Source organism: Halictus rubicundus, unplaced genomic scaffold (assembly GCF_050948215.1).
Source record: "Halictus rubicundus isolate RS-2024b unplaced genomic scaffold, iyHalRubi1_principal scaffold0029, whole genome shotgun sequence".
Lineage (NCBI taxonomy): Eukaryota > Metazoa > Arthropoda > Insecta > Hymenoptera > Halictidae > Halictus > Halictus rubicundus.
In genome coordinates, this window is record NW_027488570.1 from 435800 (window position 1) to 461738 (window position 25939).

Genomic DNA, 25939 nt, shown 5'->3' on the forward strand with positions numbered 1-25939 from the left:
CTGTGGTCGCAAAAAATTAAAAACCTCAAAAAAATCGAAAAAATGTACATTTCTCAAAAATATGAAAACATGCTATTTTGCTGTTTAGTGCCCCGATAAAGTACCATAACAGGCAATGTCCTCAATTTTTTTTAGATTTTTTCTTGTGGGCACTTTTTGTCCAGACTAGAAAAACCGAATTTTTTCGCCGTTTCTGCTATTAGGAGGAAAGTTACACTTGTTGGTTTTATCGCAGGTATATATTAAGTCATTTTAAACATTATTACATTGAAACAAGTAAGTGTTTGACCTAAGAAATGTTTTAAGAGAAAAAATGGATTGTATTTTGTGCGGTATATACCAGAATGTTCGTAACGTTTAGAACATCGCCGGTTAGCACAGCGGTTAGGGCGTCGGACTACGGAGCGGATACGCTGGTGTTCGAATCCCGTTGGTGGGAATGTTTTTTTTCCATACGTCATCTTTATTTTTTCAATTTCTTATATGGTTTATTCATGTGATTTTAACAATATTTTTTTAATGTTTTAAAAATATTGAGGTAACATTTTTAACTAACTTTTATTTATATCACTCCGATTTTACTTCGAATTTAATGATATTATTTTCTTGGATTAGGCAATAAATTAATAATTATATTATTGTGTTCGTCCATGATTTCTGCCTGATATGAAATTGCTTGTGAAAATTGGTAAGATTCCGTGAAAAGAATTTTTAAATCTACTTCTGTCATTTCCGGAAAATCAAGAGTATCTACCGAGGATACTGTTTGAAATGGAGTCTTTTTGCAGTTCCAATTGTTCCCAATTTTTGGAAAGGTTTTGTTGTCTACTTGTTTGTGTAGAAGCTGGTACTTTTGACCTAGTATACTATGAATTGCCTCTGCATCCCACCGAAAATAATGAACTTCCTGATCCGTATCATAAATGTGCACAGAACAAGTCTTTCATTCAAGTAACTATAAACGGGAATTACTTCCTCATGTACCTTACAATAAAGAGGAATGGCTTAGGCTTATTTGTACCTGATACCTCACTTTCAAAATAGTAGTAGTATGTAGCCCTTTTCTCTCAATTTGACAAAAACCAATACTTTGCTGCGTGTTATTTATTCAGAGTTCTTCTTATTTCCTCCCTAATTTCTGAAGACGCAAGGCTTAGAAACTAGATTAATGAATTTTAATATTAACAATGTTAAACAGGACCGCAATGATGAACATATACAATTAGAGAATCGAGGAAATAATAGATACTGCAAAACTATTTTTGTATGTATTTTAGTTAAAAATGTTACCTCAATATTTTTAAAACATTAAAAAAATATTGTTAAAATCACATAAATAAACCATATAAGAAATTGAAAAAATAAAGATGACGTATGGAAAAAAAACTTTGCCACCAACGGGATTCGAACACCAGCGTATCCGTTCCGTAGTCCGACGCCCTAACCGCTGTGCTAACCGGCGATGTTCTAAACGTTACGAACATTCTGGTATATACTGCACAAAATACAATCCATTTTTTCTCTTAAAACATTTCTTAGGTCAAACACTTACTTGTTTCAGTGTAATAATGTTTAAAATGACTTAATATATACCTGCGATAAAACCAACAAGTGTAACTTTCCTCCTAATAGCAGAAACGGCGAAAAAATTCGGTTTTTCTAGTCTGGACAAAAAGTGCCCACAAGAAAAAATCTAAAAAAAATTGAGGACATTGCCTGTTATGGTACTTTATCGGGGCACTAAACAGCAAAATAGCATGTTTTCATATTTTTGAGAAATGTACATTTTTCCGATTTTTTTGAGGTTTTTAATTTTTTGCGACCACAGTTTGCAAGAAAAAAATCTGAAAAAATTCTCAAAAATCTGTCTTAGGATCCAAAATATGCCACATTTTTTTCAGAATTTTAGGAAGCATCAGAGTGTGGGAAATGCGCGGAAATGCGCGGAATCTAATTTACCCTGTAACTACCCTCACGGGCAAGATAGGGGGTTGAAATTTTGCTCAGAGGGGTTTTTCTGGGTCAGCTTCCGAATGGTTCATTAATCATTGAAAAACCTCTAAGGGCAGTTTTGACCATCTTAATCGGCTAGGCCCTTTGAAGGAATACACGTTGCGCGCGAAATCATACATGTTTTTCCGCAACGGACGTTGAAAAGAGGTCATATTAAAATGTGAGTTGGATCGGTTATGTTAAAACACAGATGGATGAAACTTTCGAGGATTGGATTAGATCGTTGAACGCTCCAAAGCCAACTTGTAAGAATTTACGAATGCCGGCAAATTCCTGCATCTAGAAGAGGAGTATGGACAATATACGAGTATTCGTTAAAGAATATATTGACGTTACAGCCAATAGAAAGCTTGCATAAAGCCGTGAGTCGGATTGGCTACGCGAAATTACTGATGGGCCCCATCACTCATTCCGTATAACCAACCAGACTCATGGTTTTATATGCAAGCTTTCTATTGTTTCTAATATCAATATATTTTTTGACTGATACTTGCATATTGTTCATACCGTCTTCGAAATGTTGGAATTTACCGACATCCGCAATTTCTTTCAAGTCGAGATTTGGAGTGTTCAACGATTTAAATCAAATCCTCGAAAGTTTATCTGACTGTGATTTTTAACGTAGCCGATCCGACTCGCTTTTAAACGTATAACCTCTTTTCAACGTCCGTTGCCGAAACGTTGCATGGAAAAACATCTCTCGCTTTTTCGAAATATGACAGGATGTTCGATTTTCTCAACACGACGCGTTGAATCTATTAACACAGAGGTTTACTCGTGTGTTCTGGAATAAACTAGAATTGATTCTAGTTTATTCCAGAATACACGGGTAAACCGCTATGCGTTTATAGATTCAACGCGTTATGCCAGAAAATCAAACATCCCACCATTTTTCGTCGTACCACGATGAAACGTTGCATGGAAATAAAACATCGCGCGCGCGCGCGCGCGCACACACACACACACAATATTTTCTAAAATTATTTAATTCCGCCTATGCGCTTCGATCGCGTCCACGCAAAAAGCCACCAGTTCGCACTCGATCAGCGAACTCCGATCGAAAAATTGGTTCCGGACGGGGACGGTTTGCGCCGCAACAGCAAAATTTACGAATTTTTCTATGACCATGGGAACTTGGTCTAATAACCGCGTATACATATTTTGCACGCAAAACCCCAGATTATACAAATTCTGCATGGTGTTCTCAGTCACGTACAATGCTACTGTTAGACTCGATAATTTTATGAGATACGTCCCGTCGAGGTCCACTATACGTAATGTTAAATTTTCGCCGATCTTTACATATTGTTCTTCTTCTTGTTGTTGTTGTTGTTGCTGTGCCACGTTTTTCGCCGATGACAGCATGTTGTTCAAACACCCCTTTGTACGCATCAGCTCCATCAATGCGTTCTGAGGGATCACAATTTCGTTTCCTCGGTTATCTCCAATAACCAGTTCGGTAGCAATATCCACGTTGACGCACACGCCAATTTCCAGCCATTTAAAGTAATTTCCGGCAAGCGAATATCTTCGGGTGAGAATCCTCGTACCTGGTGAACTACTCGTCACCAACGAGGACTGTGATGATTGTGGTGGTGGTGGTGGTGGTAGCAGTGTCCGCGACGATCGTGGAAAAATCCTGCAATCAATTTTATATTTTTAAAAAGTTGAACGTATTCATTTTTTTTCTGTTTTATCTTCACTATACTTACACTACGTTTCTTCGCCTTTTCGCCACTATGGCGGCTCTCGTCTCGTCCATGCTCGGTTGGTTGCGACGCATCGTGACTATGTACTGCTCCGCGGGTGTGATACTTTCTGAAACGTAACGCTCGAAACACCTCGTTTTGTACAATACCTTAATCGCCTTATCACTTCCTTAACCGATAAAAATAATTGATATTTCTACAGTTGCAACGGTCTTCTCGCTAGCGGCTTCACCGCTTCCTTTTTCAAAAGGAAGTTGTCCCCCTCCTCCAATCAGAATGCAGTTGCAACGACCTTCGTGCTAATAGTTTCACCACTTCCTATTTTCGTAGGAAATCAACGTCATCGTTGATACTATAATGACCCCAAGGAAGAGTATTGATCAAATTATTGCAAATGTATCGTTTATCGTCGTACGGACTCAGCGCCAATTTCATTTCGGATACCGAATACACCTGATGCTGTACGGACATTATACGATTATTGCTAACACTTTTCTCCGTATAATTATGAAGGCACTCGATATAGTCTTTGAAACTTATATCCCTAGCCGTGGCATTCGTTCTAATGCCTTTTATCTTTTTGGTTTCACAGCACGCGTCCTCGCTGTCGCGCACGCGAGTCGCGTACATTTTCGAGCGAAGTCCTACGAATTCCGTCATAATTTTGCCACCGTTCTCGTCCTTCATCAAACCCAGCATCTTTTTGTTCGCGATCGGAACGCCGTACACGTTGTTCTCAGCATAAATGCTCGTGTCGTATCGATTGATATCGCGTTTCAACAGCTCGTACGCGTCGTCGCAAACGATCTCGTATATCACGCTGTCCGTGTCCGTGTATAAAATCTTACAGTTTTCTTTTAAATTTGGATACATATAGCCATAATGAAAGTCGTACAAACAGCATTTAGATATATTCAATACGGACATGCCTATGTATACGGGTTTATAAAATTTAATATTCGTTTTTTTCAGTTGAATCGCAACGAAATCCTCCGAGAACACCGTGCAACTGTGAAAATTCGGTCTAGCTATCAATCGTTCGACACCGTGTCGACCGTCCCACCGAGAGAGTAATTTCACGATCGCGTGATTCCGAACGTTCTCCATAGTCTTTCCGAACACCGCGTTATTCATTAGCTTGAACAAATTTTTTGAAAAATCGTTGTTCGCGTTGGTGCGTAATTTAGTGTTCAAATCGATGTAGCTGCACAGCCATCGAGACTGTCGAAACTCTAAAATTCGATAAATTTTCCCTAATTTCAAACCGTGTCGCAAACTTTGCTGCAGATATCGATAATGCAGAACGTATCGCTCCTTATCGCGAAGCGTTGCCAGCAACTTCCTTTGACTCGAGCCGGCCGTCGCCTTGTCGTGACTCGGGCAAAACGGAAGATCCGCGTGAGCGTCATGAATTTTGCGCGGATACTCTAAATCCACATCCAAAATGTATCCTACGGGACTGTCGATTGGAATAGATTCAACGTTAAAATTATCTATATGCGCCCGTTCGTCCACCCAGCGAAAACCGCGGTGTGGCAGAGGTTGCGACATGGCCCAACCGTATAAATTATTAACGTCGAAATACATTAGATAGGTGGACGGCTCGCTCGAATCGTACGTCGGTAAATACTTGTTATTGGCACGCGCATACCTGTGAGAACATTGACTCAGTCCACCGCGTATTCCACGCTCCACGAACAATAGCATGTCCACGTCGGTGAACAGCTCCAGTTCGATCTTTGTCATTTTTAACATCACGTCCCACGCGAAACCGGGGAGCGTGTAATAATGCGCTGGATCGAGTTTATAGTTCTCGAGACAGTCTTCGCGGAAATTTTCAAAAACATCTGCCAGCAACAGTACGTCCAATTTTAAATACAAATCGCTGTACTGTCCCAACGTCTTTATAGCGAAACGAGACCAAACCGTATTCGCGTGAAGATAATCGGTGTCCGATATCTCGCTGGTACATAACCGATTGTAAAATGCTTCGCGCGGCGGCAATCGCTCCTCTTTTAGTTTATCGTACGACGTTAGATAGTCGTACGGAAAAACACCTTTTCTCGTTAAAAGATTGAAATCGCTGTCGGAAAGATGTGCAAATTCGCCTCGTACGACGCGCAATTTACTCTTGTCCAAATACGAGGATAACTTGTCCAGACTAGAATTCAGGAATTTGAATGAATCGATGAATCGAAACGTTATCAACTTCCTGTAATCTTTTCCCATCCCCCCGTCGTTCTCAACGTGTTTCGTGAACGAGATGTACCGCTCTTTCGTCAGCGGTAACACGTCTATCTTCCCCTTGAACGCGTTTGCCAATTCCTTAATGATAAAATGCGCGTCGTAACCGGACAAATTGTGGAAAACCACTGGTATCACGTACGAAGATTGATAATTCAAATTACAAGCGTTATGCGCCGGACCGCGATACGCGCCCGTGATATGACAATGATCATGCACTTTTTCGTCGCAGTCGTTGAACGGTTTTTCACATACGTGGCAACACGTGGCTGTAAGAAAATCTAATTTTTCTGCTTCGGTCAATGTCCTCATCGACACGTTTTTATCAAGTATCTTCTGTAATTTACAACTTAACCCGTGCAACTTTGTCGCGAACCATGTCGAGCATCCCTCTTCTCTGGAACAAGCCCGATACTCGCACAGGGAAGCATCGTATCCACAATGCATGTAATAACCAATACTGAACGCGTGGTGATGTTGATACTGCGTGCGCGCCCCGCGGCTCTGTCCTTCATGTTTCTCCAGCAAACATTCCAAATCGGCGTAAATAACGAACGGCGCCCGTTCTTTGTACGCGTAGTTGCTGAACCGCAGCCACATGTCTTCCGAGGTCGGAAGCGTCAGAGCGCATTCGTTTGTGGCGGCCCGCGCAAAGAGCACGCCGACCACCGACAAACATACATTGTGTACGCGGCGGCGACCGTCCTCGGAAAGCCGCAGAGAAACACGTGAAGATCGGCTTCGGGGACGGTCGCCATCTGCTAAACAATCGACTGACGCGAGGGAGAATCGGTCGGTCGAAGGCATGTGATCGACACTCGCTCGCGAACGTCGGTATAGGACGGTTGACGGTCCACCGACGAATAAAGACGAATACCCGCGAACACGGCCTCAGTCATTTCACCCGACTCCCACATAATTGGTGACCCCGACGTGATCTGTCGCGCAAAGGCAGAGCGAACCGCGGTAGTGTGCAGTTCGGGTGCATAAAAAAAAAATTAATTACGGAACGCAGCGATGACTGACCCGCTAGCGCCCGGTAACGCCAACGTCGTACCCTTGGCGGGCGTAGCACGAGTGGCCATAAAAATCCCACCGTTCTGGGAAAAGAACCCACGAATATGGTTCCAGCAATTGGAATCCCAGTTTGTCCTGTCTGGGATCACGCAGGACGTCACAAAGTACCACTACGTCACAGCGAACTTGGAGAACAAGTACGCTGACGTAGTGGTCGACATTATCGGCAGCACGCCGGAGAGCAACATGTACGAAACGCTCAAGACGGAGCTCATACGGCGAATCGCGGATTCCAAGGAACAGGACATCCGAAACCTGCTGGAACACGAGGAGATCGGGGACCGGAAGCCTTCCGTCTTCCTGCGACGCCTGCAGGGCCTCGCCGCCGGTGCCGTGACAGACGAGTTCCTGAGGACGCTGTGGATGGCGCGGCTGCCAACGAACGTACAAACTGTGGTAGTGACGAGACGGAGGGACCCGCTGTCCGACCTCGCAGCCCTCGCCGATGCCGTCATCGAGGTGTCGTCTCGTCCGCAGGTCAACGCCGCATCGACGAGTCGAATGGACGAGACCCAGGCGTTGATAGCGGAACTCCGCCGCGAAATCGCGGCCCTTCGCGTCGGTATGGACACCCGCCGCGCGCGGTCCAAGTCGCGCGGTCCTCGCGAAAGAAGGGCGTCGAAGTCGCGAAGCCGAAGCGACGAGGTACCACCTGGTGACGGCAGATGCTGGTACCACTGGAAGCACGGTCCCGCCGCGAGGAAGTGCCGCGACCCGTGTTCCCAGGCGACGGAAAACCGGCGGGACGGTCGTTGATGGCGGCGAACGACTCTGCGCCGGCTACAAGCCGCCTGTTCGTGACGGATCGGACAACAAAAATCACCTTCATGGTGGACACAGGATCCGACCTGTGCGTTTTCCCGCGTTCGCGTGTGAGTGGTGCACGCGAAAGGACGGCATATGAACTTTACGCCGCGAACGGTTCAACGATCACGACGTACGGCTCCGTGAGGTTCGCGTTGAACTTCGGCCTGCGTCGGGACTTTTCGTGGCGGTTTGTGATCGCGGACGTTACAACCCCGATAATCGGCGCCGATTTTTTGAGCCATTACGGACTCCTAGTCGATATGCGCGCGAAAAAACTAATAGACGGTGTCACGACGCTGTCGGCGGCTGGTCGTATAGTGACGTGTTGTGCCGATAGCGTGAAGGCGATTTCCGGTGAGTCCACCTACCACAGGATCCTCGCGGGATTCCCGGACCTCACGCGGCCGTCGGGAGGATACCGCACGGCCAAACACGCGACGAAGCACCACATCCGGACGACGCCAGGCCCGCCGGTATCGTGCAAGCCCCGTCGGCTGGCCCCGGATAAACTCCGCATCGCTAAGGCGGAATTCGAGGCGATGGTGAGGGACGGAACAGCGCGCCGATCCGAAAGCTGTTGGTCATCGGCCCTACACCTGACACCGAAGAAAAGCGGCGAGTGGCGACCGTGCGGGGATTACCGCGCATTAAACGCGAGAACAATCGCGGACAAATATCCGGTGCCGCACATCGAAGATTTCGCGCAGCGCTTGGGGGGAAAAAGCGTGTTTTCTACGATAGACTTGGTGCGCGCATACAACCAGATACCGGTGAACCCGCAGGACATCGCGAAAACCGCGATCACGACCCCGTTTGGTCTATTTGAATTCCCCTGGATGTCTTTCGGACTTCGAAACGCAGCGCAGACATTCCAGCGGTTTATGGACGAAGTGTTACGCGGCCTCGACTGGTGCTACGTTTACATAGACGATATTCTGGTCGCATCGAGCTCAGTCGAGGAACACGAAGAGCACCTACGCGAACTTTTTTCCCGCCTAAACGAGTACGGGGTGCTCGTCAATTGTGCGAAGTGTGTGTTCGGTGCGCCGGAGGTGACGTTTCTCGGCTACGCAGTGTCCGCGCACGGTACCCGACCGCTTCCAGAGAAAGTCGAAGCGATTCGAACTTTCCCGCGCCCGGAAACGGTGAAAGAGCTGCGACAGTTTCTGGGCGTAATAAACTTTTATCGACGATTCGTGCGAACGGCCGCCGAGATGCAGGCGCCACTCAACGCGGCCCTCCAGGGTGACGTGAAGGGACGAGCACCGGTGACATGGACTCCGGAGCGAATCGAGGCCTTCGAGAGGTGCAAGGAAAGCCTGGCGCACGCAGCTCTTCTGGCCCATCCCGACACCACGCTGCCCCTTGCGATCTTCAGCGACGCATCGGATTTCACGGTAGGCGCTGCGTTGCAGCAGCGGTCACGCGACGGATGGCAGCCGTTGGCTTTCTTTACAAAGAAGTTAACGGCGGCCGAGCGCAAATACAGTCCGTATGATCGGGAACTGCTCGCGATATACAAGGCTGTACGGTATTTTCGGCATATGGTCGAGGGTCGCGAATTCACGGTTTTTACCGACCATAAGCCCATAACTTTCGCGTTCGCGCAGCGCCCCGAAAAACATACGCCGCGACAGTTCCGCTATCTGGACCTCATCGGCCAATTCACAACCGACATTCGGCATGTGGCCGGTCGAGACAACGTGGTCGCCGACGCTCTGTCCCGGATAGCGGAGATCTCTACCGCGATAGATTACGCGAAACTCGCGAAATCGCAGCGAGAGGACGAGGAGCTCCGAACGCTCCTGCGATCACCCGACTCCTCTCTTAATATCAAGAAAATTGATTTACCGAGCGACAACACCGAGTTGTACTGCGACGTTTCGGCTTCCGCGTTACGACCATTCGTAACGAGGGAGTTCCGAGAACACGTGTTCACGTCGCTACACAATCTTGCGCACCCCGGTGCCAAGGCGACCGCGAAATTGGTCGCACAAAGATTCGTTTGGCCAGGTATGCAAAAAGATTGCAAAGCCTGGGCACGAGCGTGCGTACCATGCCAACGGGCGAAAACGGGTAGACACGTGTATGCTCCGGTCGGTACTTTTCGAATTCCTTCGGCGCGTTTCGAGCACGTCCACGTGGACATAGTAGGCCCGTTGCCGATGTCGAGGGGATATCGATACTGCGTGACGTGCGTCGATCGTTACACGCGCTGGCCGGAGGCGTTCCCCGTCGAAAACATCACCGCCGAGACGGTGGCATACGCGTTAATTTCGGGGTGGATCGCCCGATACGGTACACCCCACCGAATCACTACCGATCAAGGGCGACAATTTGAATCTGCGTTGTTCAAGCAGTTGTCGCACCTTATCGGTACGAAACACCTCCGTACGACCGCGTACCACCCGGCGGCAAACGGCATGGTGGAGCGATTCCACCGCCAGCTGAAAGCGGCAATCGCTTGCCACGCGGACAGCTGGGCCGACGCGTTGCCGATCGTCCTTCTGGGCATTCGAGCCGCCTGGAAGGAGGACATTCAAGCGACCTCCGCCGAAATGGTTTACGGCGAACCGATTCGCCTACCGGGCGAGCTTCTTTTAGACCGGCGAGACGCGAACGTTAACGACGAGGCGTTCATCGCGAGATTACGCGAACATTTCCGTGGGTTGCGTCCGACGCCGGTAACGCGCCACGGAAAAAAGAAAACATTTGTATTCAAGGACCTCAATACGACGACGCAGGTGTTCGTGAGGCACGGCGCACTGAAAAGTGCTTTGCAGCCTGCGTACGACGGTCCTTACGAGGTGATTGAGCGGCACCCGAAACACTTTAACATTCGTGTTAAAGATCGAGTGGTTCCGGTGTCGTTAGATCGCCTCAAACCCGCGTACCTGCTAAACGACGACGAGCAGGGTACACCGGACAGGCCCTCGCCGCGGGGGGTCAACAGCGATGCTCCGGTCCCCAGTACGGGGGAGCGAATCGAACGCTCGACAAGATCGGGAAGGCGCGTTCATTTTCCCGACCGCTATGCGGCGACTCCTTAGATTTAGTCATTAGTGTAAGTAGTTTGTAAGCAACAATGTATATAGTATTGTAAATAGTAAACTTGTAGCGATAAATAAAAGCGAGCGAACCCCTAATTTCACCAAGGGGGGTGATGTGGCGGCCCGCGCAAAGAGCACGCCGACCACCGACAAACATACATTGTGTACGCGGCGGCGACCGTCCTCGGAAAGCCGCAGAGAAACACGTGAAGATCGGCTTCGGGGACGGTCGCCATCTGCTAAACAATCGACTGACGCGAGGGAGAATCGGTCGGTCGAAGGCATGTGATCGACACTCGCTCGCGAACGTCGGTATAGGACGGTTGACGGTCCACCGACGAATAAAGACGAATACCCGCGAACACGGCCTCAGTCATTTCACCCGACTCCCACACGTTCATTCGTTCGCAATCGACCGTATGAGCGTCTAATCTCTCTTGCGACGGGAAATATTGTAAGCATCTGAGAAGGAAAAAAATATACCATGGTCTTTAACTGGAAAAGGAAAAAAATGCTCTCAACTTACCGGTCGCAAACATGCATACGATGGCTATTCTTGCTAAGCTGTGACGAAACCAATCGCGACAAATTTCTTATGCACGTGTAATGATGGCGCGAATCATTCCTCCCTCGTAGAAGCAACAAATTGACATTGCTTGCTCCGCTTCTTCTCGGTCAGATGAAGCGCCCCACACTTCTTGCGAACCCATTCGAACACGTTCACAGAAACGTCGTTTACCCGTTCAAATTTTCGAATATCCTTAAACGACATAGGCAGTTGAAATCCTTCGGTTCGAAGCACCGTGTGGTAATGTGGATAGGAAGAGAAACGCTCCGAGTTTTTCTCGACCGGATAGAGACCCGCCACAACTGCCCAAAAGAAACAGGCCTCGTCGTTACTCTTCACGTTGACGATCGCTCTCTTCAGTTGTATCTCTCGAGGTACAGAGACGTTGCAACCAGCTTGCAACGGCTGGTACTTGTTGCAATTCACTATTAGATGCAGTATCTTCGATAGCGCCCACCCGCTGTCGCGTTCTTGAAACTCCCCCATCGATGTCAGATTCGTTGGCATAACGTCTTTCAGATACCAGCAGCGTAAATCACTCGTTCGAAACAGAGGGAAATTTCGCGTACCGAAACTTTTCACTGAAACCGTATCGCGCAACACAAATTCCGCCTCCAACGTAATGTTCACTTTCAACGATGAATGTTTGTTCAGAGATTCCGTAACGCGTCTCGTAATCATCCGCTTCGCATGTTGCAAAAACTGACGAGGATCGATGTGCTCAACGTTGATAACGAGACCGGTTGATATGCGATCTCGAAACGCTGACTCGACTTCCTCCCAACGAAGAGACGTTGCGCTCCCGCCGACGCGACTCCTGTCGTATAAACCTCTTCCAACGCGTGAAAAACGGTGGCCCAACGATACGTTCAAACTTTTCATACGACACATCACCGATGTTAAGCTTTTCACGCCCACCGACAGTTCGTCCTTCGCACATGACAAATATCTCGTACAGTATTGCAAACATTCCATATACGATGATATTGTATCGATGATATCGAGGATATTCAATATCTTTGACGGTGAATCGATCGCGGGCCATGGTGCCACGACTTGGCTAAATCTTTTCGTGTAGAAAAAACATATGCGACTCGTCGCGTCGATTCGCATTAACCGTTCTATCAACGTTTTCCGAGGCTCCTCGTCGGAGAAACTACCGTTCAAATACAAATTTAAAACGTGAACCCAAGCCAAGTTTTTCAATGATAAAACTGCCATTTTTACTCGTCGTTGTTGTTGTTGTTGTTATCATAGTGGTAGTAGTCGATGTCCTCGTCCTCGTCATCCGTTAAAAATAAATTACGTTTTCTGGTCGGTAAGAAAGGAGGAGTTAAGATGATAAGAGGCATGAAACGTTCATTCAATGATAGCGTTCCCTCGTAAACGTAATCGGTTCTACGATATCGACGCACTGCCTTGTCCAAGTATGCCCTCAATCTCCATTTAGGTTTTAAGAAAACAAACACTTGTAAAAGATCTATATACTCGTTTCTCACTTCATGCAACAAATCCAACGGTTTATACGCGAAAGCTGTTACGTATGGAACACCGGTGAATGGAAATTTTACGCGAAAAACACAATAAATCTTGCACGATAGAAGGCGAAAATATCGATCGAAAATCCGTTGATACACCTTGGAGTAATTTCGAATATCGCGCTCGAATAACTTTGTCACAGCTAAAGCTTGTAAGGAGGGCGCCTCTGCAAACTTCATGGTGAATCGCCCGAGACAATTCCAATTTCGCGTCTACGTCTCGTATTCATTGCCACTTACACATACGTAATATTATGAAAAAATACATTCACACACATACACACATACACACATACAAAACATAAATAGCGTAAGGAAGTGGTCTAAAAACATTGTGATAATGAAAAAACCGTTGACACGTGATAATGAAAAACCGTTGACGCGATTGCAAAAGGATGTGGTTCTACGAGAGACGTCATCTCGCGAAAATTAGTAAGAAGATGCAAGAGCGAGAGAGAAACAGTCTCTCTATCTCCCGCCAAATATAATAAAAATGACCGGTCAAATATAATAAAAATGACCGGTCAAATATAATAAAAATGGTCGCTGGCATAATAAAAATGGTCGACCAAATATAATAAAAGTGGCCGGCGGCAAGAGCGAATAAATAGCTGTGCGGTAAGAAGACGTAACAGCGAGAGAAACAGTCCCTCTATCTCCCGCGAAATATAATAAAAATGACCGGTTGTTTTGGATCTTCGTTGGGTTCCGTAACGTTGGAACCTTTAACTTACGATCGCGAAATGTTCAAGAAATAAAGTCGGAATTTGTGGGAGAGCTAACTGATTTATTATCACCGTCACTGCGATTCTCGGAAAAGAGAGCGAGGGCTCGACGGATTGCCGTGTACATTGACGGGGCTCTCTCCCCTCGCCGCGCACCCCGAACTACTCGGTCCGCCCGAAGTGTGTGGGGAGAGAGAGAGACGAACCGCGACGACGGCCGAGTCCTCGATACAAACAAAGTTCGGCAGTCGCTAATTTGCCGTGTGTGCGTGCGGACGCACAGCGGCACCGAACAGCTGATTGCTCGAACACCGGTCAAATATAATAAAAATGGTCGCCGGCATAATAAAAACGACCGGTCAAATATAATAAAAATGGTCGCCGGCATAATAAAAATGGTCGGCCAAATATAATAAAAGTGGCCGGCAGCAAGAGCGAATAAATGGCTGTGCGGTAAGAAGACGTAAGAGCGGGAGAAATAGTCCCTCCATCTCCCGCCAAACATAATAAAATGGTGGCCCAAATATAATAAAAATGGCGCCCTAATATAATAAAAATGGCCGACGGCAGAAATGGCCGCCGGCAAGAGCGAATAAATGGCTGTGCGGTAAGAAGACGTAAGAGCGAGAGAAACAGTCTCTCTATCTCCCGTCCAAATACTATAATAAAAATGGCGGTCGGCAAAAATGGCCGTCCGCAAGAGCTAAACAATCTCCCGCCATATATAATAAAAATGGTCGACGGCATAATGGCTGCCGGCGGAAATGATAAGGCAGCGATAACGCCAAATATAATAAAAATGGCCGACGGCATAATGGCCGCCGGCGGAAATGATAAGGCAGCGATGACGCCACGCCCCGCGCGATTACTCCTCCCCCCCGCACCCCGCTAGAAAATGACCACCTTCGCTTATTGAGTTAGAACCGGCATAGACTACCCACTCGCGCGGATACTTCGGCACCACTCGCGGTTATAATTCCGCGGACAGAATATACGCTAGCGGCTCGGGTTAACGTTCGGCTTCTCGGCGTCGCGGAGAACGGTTCCGGTCGTGATCGGGCGATCGGTATCGGCGGCTAGCGATCTTATCGGAAAAGCACGTCTGTACGCGAACGTGGCGGAAAGCCAAAGAGAGCGTTTTCCGGCTCGTATCTCTCGTCTTGCTAGGCGAGGGGGTGCGGTGCGGTACGGTTCGCGGCCGGTTTTTCCGGTGTCGTCACGCATCCGGCGCGACGGTATCGCATCATGGCGGGTTCCGGTTCCCGCCAAGATCGGTTCGCTGGTGCGGGGATCGCGGGGGGGGGGGGGGCGCTCGCGGGTACCGACGGATCTCGGTATCCGTCGGTCGTGTTCGGGGCGGTTCGAGTTCGGGGCGCGTACGGCTAGGAACAGGCCTGGCGCGGCCAGGTCTGTTACAAAGTTTTAGAAATACCGGTTTTATAAAAATTCAGTAGTTAGATATTATTTTCAAAATGACGAAACTGTTGGGAGTCATGTTGATATATTGAAACATAGGGCAAATAAAATATTTTATATTGCATTTTTAAGTTTGTGCATTATTTTTCCGAATATAAAAACGTTTATTATCTCATAATACGCTTGTAAACAGGAAAGAAGGCAACGAAAAAATTCATTTTCATGCAATTTACAAAAATTCTGAAAAGAATTAAAAACAACTGTTCCAATAATATCCAACTACTGAATTTTTATAAAACCGGTATCTCTGAAACTTATAAGGGGGTCAACCGAGAAGTTTGATATAAAATCGGGCATTTTATGCTTTCGGATTTGTGTAAAAATCGATTTTTCCACCTAAAATTCGGAAAAAAATCTCACTCGTGTATGCTAGTAAGTAGAATATCCATGAATTTTATCGTAATTTTTTGTTCGGCACGGTGTGACTACAAATCAATTTGATTCGGGGGTTACTTTTGAACATCGTAGGTGGCTATACCGAAAAAATAAAAAAAATTGTTTAAAAAATACAACACATATTTCAGTATACACAGACAAACAAATCAAGAGCGAAAGACCAACGGAACGTTGGTGCACCAACGGAATCAGTGGGGTAGGTTCAAGCGTCGCCAAGTCACATTTGATGGTAGCGGGGGGGGGGGGGGGGCGATGACGCAACTGGCAACAGCTAATTGAGGCGTTGTTTGTTTCGTTCAGTTTACTGATGGACAGGAACGCATTCGTATCGCGTGCGAATCACTCCTGTTTCATTTGTTAAACAATTTATACACAGCGCGGAAAGATAAGTGTACGGACTTGTGGTGACGCGAGTGTGTGTAGTTTTTTTTTTTTATTTATTACGCTTTATGCCAGAACTGGTCTGTCAGCGGGAGTGTGTATAGTTTGGAGTTTTTGTGAAAAAGTGTGAAAATTGTGGAAAACTGGAGTCTGGTATTTCGTCTTCTGCTAAGCACGCGGGAAAAACGGCGGCCAAGCGAGCATTCAAGGCGACTGCATCGTCCAAAAAGCTTCGCATCTCAACGAAAAGATACAACAGAAGAAGATTACAGCTGAATAGGTAAGTGACAAACAATCCATATACCGTGTGAACTTTTCAAATAAATAAGAAACCAAACAATCATCATTTAGCGACAAACTATTTTCGAAGTCGTGTTCTGTTCTAATTTACATTTAAATGAATTATTTACTATAAACACATTATAATAAATTATAAGACTACAACTAACAAACTGATGAAAATGAGAGAAATTTGAAAAAATAAGGATATAGCTCCAAATATCCCTTTTATGGACCAGTTGTCGAAAAAGCACTTTAACACTTTAACATTGACGAAATTAAAATTATTTGAAGTAAATGCTGCACCGCGATATATGTACAGCCTCGGACGGCCGGCGTGCGTTACCAGCAGCGACCGGATGGCTAACATAGTCACCTTTCTATTTATTTTTTAAATACATAAATGATGATGAAGGTTTGGTTTCTTAATTATCAGCTGAATTTTACTTTAGTAAAAATTATAGACTTTTATATACAGTCAGTGTTACGAACTCTTCGGATCTTTCACGGTGTTGAAAGATTACCGTCAGTTCGCAGAAACAGAGTGGCAGGAAAAAGTCCGACGAAACGAGGATCGCAAGGAATACAGAGATAAACACGAGGGCCACCGAGCTGCTCGATCCACCCGGGACTCGCGGGGCGCGGGAGGGGACGCAGGAACGACGTCGCGCACGCGCCGTTGATCCAGTCCTCTGAGTCGTGTATTTACAGTTTTGTATAGTGTTGTTCGTTACCGAACATGGTTAAAAATACAGAGATATATATAAAAAGGTTAGATTTAAGTTCAGAGTTTGCGAACCCCGTCCGCCTCCTCTCGATTCCTCGACAAATCTCTAACAGTCAGTCAAAAAAGTCTCCGTACACCGTACAAGAATTTATTTAAAGTTGCATAATTTTAAAGGAAATGGTAATAAATAAATAATTCTTGCGTTATTATGTTCACAAACATAACATTTATTAACAGTGCAGAAAAAGCTATATTACATTTATTTGTTAACAAATAAACAAAGGCAAAAGTAAAACTCAACGAAAACGAGGTCAAAAAAGTCTCCGTACATGTAACACTATTATTCATAATTTGTTAATTAGTGATCAGCTGGAAGATAAACGACTCTTCAAGATGTAATTTTCTGGCATTGGTTTTTAAATTTTCTTTCAAAATGTTCAAGTATTTATGCTGATCCATTATACCCTCAATAAAAACTAAATTTCCCACTCCTGCTGCACTCATACACCCCCCCCCCCCCCCCCACCATTACGCTGCCGCCTCCGTGTTTAAACGATGGGAATAAATTTTTGAGTTTCATCTGTTCATTTGGTTTTCTCCACACTTTAACATTTCCATCCGAAGTAAAAATAGTAAATTTACATTCATCACTAAATATAACATTATTCCAAAAGCTTTAATCCTTATTAACGTGTGCCTTTGCAAATCCAAACGTTTTCTTTTATTAACTTTGCAACGAGACGTATTCGGAGTCTCGTTGCGAGTCCGCAGTTACGGACCAGGCGCCAATCAGCGCCGGGAACCCGCCGCGCGCCAATTCGCGAATTCGGCCCGAGCTCGGACCAAACGGCGAATGCCGACGATTCGCGAACGAGCACACGAGGTCCGCGATCGGGCTATAAAGATCGCGACGAAATCCACCGAGAGCGGAGTTGGCCTGGAGCAGCTCTCGGGGTAACACCCCAGGCCACGACTTCTCGCAGCCGCGTGGATACGTGCGAGCCACGGTTTACGACCGAGCAAACACGAGGAAGCGCCGGGATCGGCCGTAAGCGTAAGCGGGTCTACGTCCCGTACGAAGAAAGCCGAAACCGCGAGCAAGCCCTGGGAGGCGGTCGCGGAGGCGGCAGTACTTTTCAGTGCACCGTCGTTGCCACACTCCGGCCCGTTCTCCCCACTCCTCGTGACCCGCTCCCGAATCCAGTATTCCTGTCTTCCGATCCGCGATCGTGCCTCGCGCCCCGCGAGTTTAGTCTTCGACCCGCCGCAGCAGCGTGCGGAGCTCGTCCCGCGGTGTACTACCGAGGACGAGTAACCACGCTGGCATCGAGCGGTACGTATTGGGTCTACGTCCGTACGTACGAATTCGTGCCGCGGTGGATCGGGGACGACAAACGGGGCGTCCCGCCGATCCGTAGACGAAATTCTCTGCGCCCCGCGAGCTCAGCCGACGAAGGAACACGACACAATTCACGAACACCTGCTGAGCCGCGGAGGTTCCCGAACACCATCGCCGAGAATTCGGCGCTCCGCGTGCCGTAGCCACGAGGCATTTCGGAGCCACGTTGCTCGCGACCGAACCGCACACCGTTCATTTACTCCGTCGTCCACCGGTGGGCGACGCTCCGTCGGGATTCCGTCCCCGTTACGAGAACCTGTCTCGCTCCGCCGATTCGGAGCTCCGTTGCTCCTCGCGTATAGGTTAAGTTTCCGTAATTATTAAGGTAAATCGCTTAGGTTAATTATTCTATTGTATCACTCTTTGGGGTTATTCTGTCGGGTTATTGATCGGGTATCCACCCTCATTTGTTACTATAGACCAGCCGAGAGGCGGACCGACAGCCGCCCTACGGGAAATCCCGAGCAACCTTAGAATAAAATAAACTCTTTTCATTTTTACTAAGAGCACGCGTACTTTATTAACCACCTTATCCCCCCCCCCCCCAAAGAACCCTGGCCGCCGAGCCAATCCGGGGAGGGCTCGCACGCCTCCGAACGCCTACGAACGGTTTTCTCCTGGTTGTACGACCGTTGTTGTATCCAGCCTTTCTTATAACATTTCGAATAGTTTCGGGCACTACTTTTATATTGTGGGATCAGGACCCCCAGACCAAAAAGTATGTAGGAGATCGGGAAGAACGGGAGGGTTCCGTGGGTGAGCGCGTTAGTCGATCGGCTACCACCAGTGAGGCCGTGAGTTCGATTCCCGCGGCGGCGGTGCCCTCATTTTTCCCGAGATCCTACAATATTATAATCATTTTCTATCATACTGGCCAATTTTGGTGCACTCGTTTGTGGATCACAACGAATTGTTCGTAGGATTGCACGTTTATGATTAGTTTCTAATTTTTGTGGTCGACCTGTACGTTGTAAACTTTTAATAGATTTAGTTTTTGCGTATTTCTCAAGAATATATTGTACTGAAGAATTTGTCCTTTTTACTATTTGACCCATTTTTCTAATAGATAATCCATCTTCTCTTAATTTTATAGTTACATCTCTGGTCGCAAGTGGTACTTCCATTTCGGAGAAATTATTTCGCGAAAACGTCTTTTATTCTTGCTAACAGCCAAGCAACTAAATTGTACTTAACCATAGAGTGTTTCCTTGAGAGTTATTTGTAAACATTCAGCTGAACCGTTAACAAAGGAAATAAATTTACACGCTCACAGTCTCTGTACGGAGACTTTTTTGACTGACTGTATTTTGTGGTAGTTGTTGACCAGATCCGAATAACGATGTTATAAAAATCAGATTGGGTTAGGTTTGGATTGCATTTAGATTAATTTTTGAGTTAGGTTTGGGTTGGGTTTTGAGTTTGGTTTAGATTTCGGTTAATAAATAATGGTTTTTGTTTTGTTTTTGAATAACACATAATGACGTCAAAAAGTACTCAAAACCTAACCCAACAATAGTTGTCTACTTCAAACACAGACGAACACTAGTATTCTGCTAACTTTGCACTAGTATTCTGCTGCACCACACAGAAAAAGAAACAAAACAAATATAGTTGCTCACAGTAATATTGGGACACTCAGAGCGATAACTATTTTAACCCTTTTAGTGCCAGAGCCGATATATCGACCCGCACCTTGTAGCTCTTTACTATTCGCATTGCGAGAGAACTCTATCTCAAAATAAATTTATAATACGTTATAAATGGTCTAATTTCATTACGAGAGTATTAAAATAAATAGTTTTTCTGTTTAACTTTCCCTTATATTTTATATGTTATATGACCTATAACAATTACTTTTTTCGGATGAGATAATCCGTCCGGCTCCTACCATGTACCTTGGAGTTATTCTTTATGTTTGTATCCATCGGAGCTTCCAAGCTTCGATCTGTGGTGGCGAGGACCCGAATGGCTCACCTCACCCGGCCACCCTCTTGCCTCAGCGGACCAGGAGGCTAGCGACGAAGGAGCTGAGCTCGCAGTGCACCACGTGGTTCGCAGGTTAGAGAGCCCTTCCGGTTCCTTGATCGAGCGGTTCTCTAACCTGTCTCGCCTGCTCCAAGTCCTGGCCTGGTGTCGTCGTTGGATTCCTGGGAGAAAAAACGGAGAGTCAACCCTCACAGCCTCGGAAGTACGCGCGTGCCAACTCACCCTCTTGCGGCTGGAGCAGGCTTCACACTTCGAGGAGGATATTCGGGCGCTCCGGAAGAACCAACCAGTCCCAGCCAAGAGCCGGTTGGCCAGACTCAGCCCGTTCCTGGATGCAGACGGAGTGCTGCGCGTTGGGGGCCGCCTTCAGGTTTCCAACCTTGCCTATGACAGGAAGCATCCCGCCATCCTACCCGATGACTCACCCTTGGACAGGTTGTGGGTCGACGCTGCGCACAAGCGATGTCTCCATGGGGGGAATCATCTGACGCTCGCCACTCTGGATACTAAAGGGTCGTCCAATGGTCAAGTCCTGTATCAGATGATGCACCACCTGCAGACGCTGGAGAGGGCAAACCGCCCTACCCAAAATGGGACATCTTTCGGTAAATCGAGTGACTCCATGTCGTCCCTTTTTCAGGTCTGGGATTGACTACGCGGGACCAATCCAGGTCCGAGCCGGTCGTGGACGTGGTCAGCGTACCTCGAAGGGGTACATCGCTGTCTTTATCTGCCTCTCCACGAAGGCTGTGCATCTGGAGGCTGCGTCCGACGGGTCCAACGACGCATTCCTGGGCGCTCTACGGCGATTCACGGCACGGCGAGGTCGTTGCGCCGAGTTGTACAGCGACTGCGGGCGGAACTTCGTCGGCGCCAATCACGAACTTCGGGCACTTCTTCGAGAATCAGAGAACCAGGGGGGAGGCCCATTTGTCGCAGCCTCTCGTGAGGGCATCATCTGGAGATTTAATCCCCCATCGGCTCCACACTTCGGCGGAATCTGGGAGGCTGCCGTAGAATCCGTGAAGCATCACCTCCGCAGGATCATCGGCGAGCAGCGACTGACCTTCGAGAAGCTGACCACGCTCCTGACCGGTATCGAGGCTTGCCTCAATTCCCGACCCTTAATGCCTTTGTCCGACGACCCCGATGGCCCAGTGGCTCTAACACCTGGTCACTTCTTGATCGGGGAACCGCTCACGGCGATTCCGAATCCCAGCCTCGCGGACCTTCCCGCATCTCGCTTATCCCGGTGGCAACTAGTCCAGCAGATGCAGCGACACTTCTGGAAGCGCTGGTCTCGGGAATACTTAAACTTGCTGCAACCTCGAGTCAAATGGCTCAAGTATAAGGCTCGGATCAAGGCCGGAGCCGTTTGCCTAATCAAAAGCGAAATCCTTCCGCCTACGCAATGGCCACTTGCTCGCGTCGTACACGTGCACCCGGGATCAGACGCTTCCGTTTGAGTCGCGACAGTTCGCACTGCCACGTCGCAATTTCGCCGGCCGGTGCACAAACTAATTCCTCTGCTGCCACCGGGCGATGGGGAAAAGGATGCTGGTGAGGCCTCCGAGACTGATCAGATGAGCGGTTCTCCCGATCCGCGCCTATAAAATTAATACTTTTCAAATTGCGTTCAAATTGTAGGTTAAGTTCACACTAGGTTTAATGGTTCACCTCATACACTCATTTGTAATTAGACTTCACCTCATTAAGGCACTTCATCCTCATTGTATCTTCACCCCATCGTCATTTGGTTCACTGTACATTTCCATTTATTCACTCACGACACATAGTTCACTTTACTACGCCACACGTTGCCGATCCATTCATTCTGTCTCAATTTCGACAATGAATGACGAGGCGGGTGGAATGTTTGGGATTGGGTGCGCGTGGCGTCAGATCTCGAACGCGAGATCCACCGCGCCGCCCTACTATTGGCGGGTGCTCGGGTCGCCGCGAGATCGACGGTCGATCGACGGCGAGTCGTGCCATAGGTTGTCACCGCCGGATCGATGAACGACGCCGCTAATAGAATTTCTATTGGCCCAGGATTCAAATTCGGCAAGTCATCGTTCCGGCGGTGATAGAAAACCGCTCGCGACTCGCCTACGATCAGATCGTCAGTTCATCTACACGTTAACAGTTCTAAATCGTTTTCTCTGCAATCGTTCATAAGTAGCTAAGACGTCGCGCGTCGTGGGACCGGTCTTGTACTACGGCGATTCAGTTATCTGGATTCCCAGCAACTCCGCTGAGAATAATTACACAGTCCTTTCGGGTTAATACATTTATTGACAACTAAAGCTAACCTACCAGTTGGCTTCACCTTGTATATAAATTTTGTAAAGTTCGTCAGTGACGATCCGCTAGACGGGAATAAAGTGCTCGTTCCGTACCGAAAAGTTTATTTTGTAACATTTTCCGCAAATCCGTAATTTCATGATTAATTTATGTCGTCGGCAAGGCAAGTAATAATGTAAAGATAATACTTGATGAAGTGGAGAATTATGTACGATGATATATTGAACTAAATTATTTGTCATGCCTTATGTTTGGGATTGGCGGAGCGTGACGTGCGAACGCCGCACGGCCATTGGTTCCTAGCTCGTCTTCGCGAGATCGCGGGTCGATTCTCAGCGCCCCGCGTGATAGGCCGTCACCGTCGGATCGATTATCGACGCGATAATAGATCTTCTATTGGCCCGTGTTCAAATTCGGCAAGTCATCGTTCCGGCGGTGCTAGGAAACCGCTCGCCGATCTCCGAAGTGATTATTACTCTATCGTTCTTCAACGCTCTTGCAAGCAGTTCGGTTCGGTTCGGTTTCTCTGTTTTCTAAGGGCTTCGTGCGTCGTGGGACCCGTCCTTAGAAGGGATTAATCTTAGCGTGATTCTATTCTCGATACCGGGAATAATCAGATTAGCTGGTATAATTCATACTGTTTATTTTGCGTACTTATACATTTTTGTGTAGAGAACGTTCGTGTTGACGAACCGCGAGCCGGTAAAATAAAGTGTTCTCGTGCAGTTCCGAGTTTTCCTCTAACCGTGCCCGCCTACACAGTGGTCCTTCAACCCTTCTATTAAAGGCTCGATCCCAAACACCTTATTAAATTTTCTTTTTATCATTGTTTCGGCGTCGACCGACGGTCGGAGCAGCCTGCTGCCGGGACCACTCAGATTTGAGCGCGCAAACGAATCCACTGGCGTAGTCGACACCGCAATGAGCAAAACAGCGGGTCGGAGGTGAGACTCGCGAAGCAGGTAAATTTCCCATTAATTGTTCGGGAACAGCGGCTTTCTCCCGAACACAGGTGATGCAGCGGTGAATCACCTGTTTGACGAGGCTTCGAGCGCGAAGGAGCCAATAGTCCTGACGAAGGGTGAGGAGAGTGAGTTGCACACCACCGTGCAAAGTCCGAAAGTGAGCCTGCTCGACGAGAAGTGTCACTAAACGATGAGGAGCGAGCACGATTGGATGTTTTATCCTGTGAGGGAGAGGAGCGTGATGCAATCGTCCTCCTACCCGAATGATGCCGTCAGAATCAATGAACGCGTTGAGCGAACGAAGTGGGCTTTTGGTGGAGAGGGGCAAACCTCGGATGAGAGCGCGGATCTCATCGGAGAACGCGACGGATTGGAGATGCTTTATCCAGAAGCGTCTGGCAGAGGAAATGTGGTCCGCAGTGAGCGAGCGCTCTGATGCTTGTCCCGAAGGGTGGGAGCGATCCCTGCGACAGTATCGGGTAAAACGCAGAACGTAGGCTGTAACCCGAAGCAGTTTGGACCAGCTCGAAAACCGAGAGGCTAAGTCCCATTCGGGAAGAGGGGTTTCCGAGCAGTGGAGTGATACTTTAACCTCTGGTGGGTCAGTGTCCTCGTGAAGGAGCACTTGAGGCGGCCAGGTGGAGGCGTCGTGGTGCAACCAGACAGGGCCTTGCCACCAGAGGGGGAAATTCAGAAGGTCGTCGCTGAGAAGACCGCGCGAGCCGCAGTCAGCGGGATTATCCGCGGTCGTCACATGCCTCCAACTAGCGTGCGGCAAGCGAGCTTGTATATCGGCAACGCGGTGCGCGACAAAGGTCTTCCACCGAGAGGGGTGCGATTGGAGCCACGCGAGGACGACCGTTGAATCGGTCCAGCAGAAACAAGGAATGTCCCGGTTGTCGAAGGAGGAGAGCACGAAGGTCACGAGGCGGGAGAGCAGTACCGCAGCCTGCAGCTCAAGTCGAGGTATGGTCACAGGGGTAAGAGGCGCGACCTTGGACTTGCCGGCGAGCAATGAGACGGTAACGCGACCATCGGCTGAAATGCAGCGAGCATAGACGACGGCAGCATAAGCGACCGTCGACGCGTCCGCGAAGCCATGGATCTCCATGTGAGAATCGGGAGGAGAATGACCGGTCCAACGCGAGAGTTGAACGCCGCTTAAGAGCGGGAGACGCGTGTAGATTGCGGTCCAGCGCTCGAGCAGAGGATCAGAGATCTGATCGTCCCAACCCAGGTGGAGACGCCATAGGTCCTGAATTAGGATTTTTGCGCGAATAATGGCAGGCGTGACCCATCCGAGAGGGTCGTATAATTTAGCAATAGTTGAAAGAATCGAACGCTTGGTTGAGGGGAGCGATTCGGACAACGAAGCATTGAATTGAAAAGAATCGCGAGAAGGATTCCAACTGATGCCAAGCACCTTGACGTGATCGTCAGGAGCGAGAATTTTTGAGCAAGCAAGGCCATGATCCGACGGATCGATGTCCTCAAGGAGACCACAATGGTTGCTAGCCCATTTCCGCAGGGTCATATGAGCGCATTGCAGCAGATTATTTAGCTGACCGCGAGATTGCAGAAGAGAAGAGACGTCATTGGCGCCAAAGAGAACGTCGTCGACATAAATGTTCGAGCGCAGGATCGGAACCGCGAGCGGAAAACGCGAGCCCTCGTCCTCGACGAGGCGCTGGAGAACTCGAAGCGCGAGGAAAGGGGCGCACGTCATCCCATATGTAACCGTCAAAAGTTGAAACGGAATTGGCGCGTCGGCTGGTGACTCTTGCCAAAGGATTCTTTGATAATCAATGTCGCGAGGGTCGATAAGTATCTGACGGTACATCTTGGCGATATCCGCTGTATAAACGTACCGAAAATGCCGGCACCGTAAAATGACGGAGGGAAGATCAGCCTGCAATTTCGGGCCTGGAAACAGGTGGTCATTCAGCGACGTGCCGTCTGAGGTTATGCTCGAGGCATTGAAAACTACGCGGAGGTGCGTCGTCGAGCTACCTTCGCGAAGGACGGGATGATGTGGTATGTAGACACACTGCGGAGAGGTTAGAGCAGACGAGAGAGCGCGTCGCATGTGGCCCATTTCTTCGTATTCACGAAGGAAGGTCCGATACTCCAGAGCGAGAGAGGGCTTTAAGGAAAGCTTACGATGGAGCGATCGACTGACCTTCGCGGCGACAGAGTAAGAGTGGCCAATTTTGATCGGAGGACCGTCGCGAAAAGGAAGACGGACCACGTAGCGGCCGTCGGCCGTTCTGGTAGTATTGGCGCGGAAATGAGCCT

The 25939-nt window shown here is 48.0% G+C and overlaps 1 protein-coding gene and 1 long non-coding RNA gene across 2 annotated transcripts in view; one reads left to right on the top strand and one right to left on the bottom strand.

Moving 5' to 3' along the window:
- LOC143363264 (uncharacterized) overlaps positions 1–25939 on the top strand; it is a 423040-nt gene that overhangs the window by 145075 nt on the left and 252026 nt on the right. The window lies entirely within an intron of this gene.
- LOC143363270 (uncharacterized) lies at positions 4041–4867 on the bottom strand. Its single transcript, XM_076803880.1, has one exon. The coding sequence runs from the start codon at positions 4854–4856 to the stop codon at positions 4041–4043; it is 816 nt and encodes a 271-aa protein (XP_076659995.1). The 5' UTR covers positions 4857–4867.

What these genes read in the sequence shown, in the direction of transcription:
- LOC143363270 (XM_076803880.1), bottom strand. Translation starts at nt 4,856, where the DNA reads ATGAATAACGCGGTGTTCGGAAAGACTATGGAGAACGTTCGGAATCAC.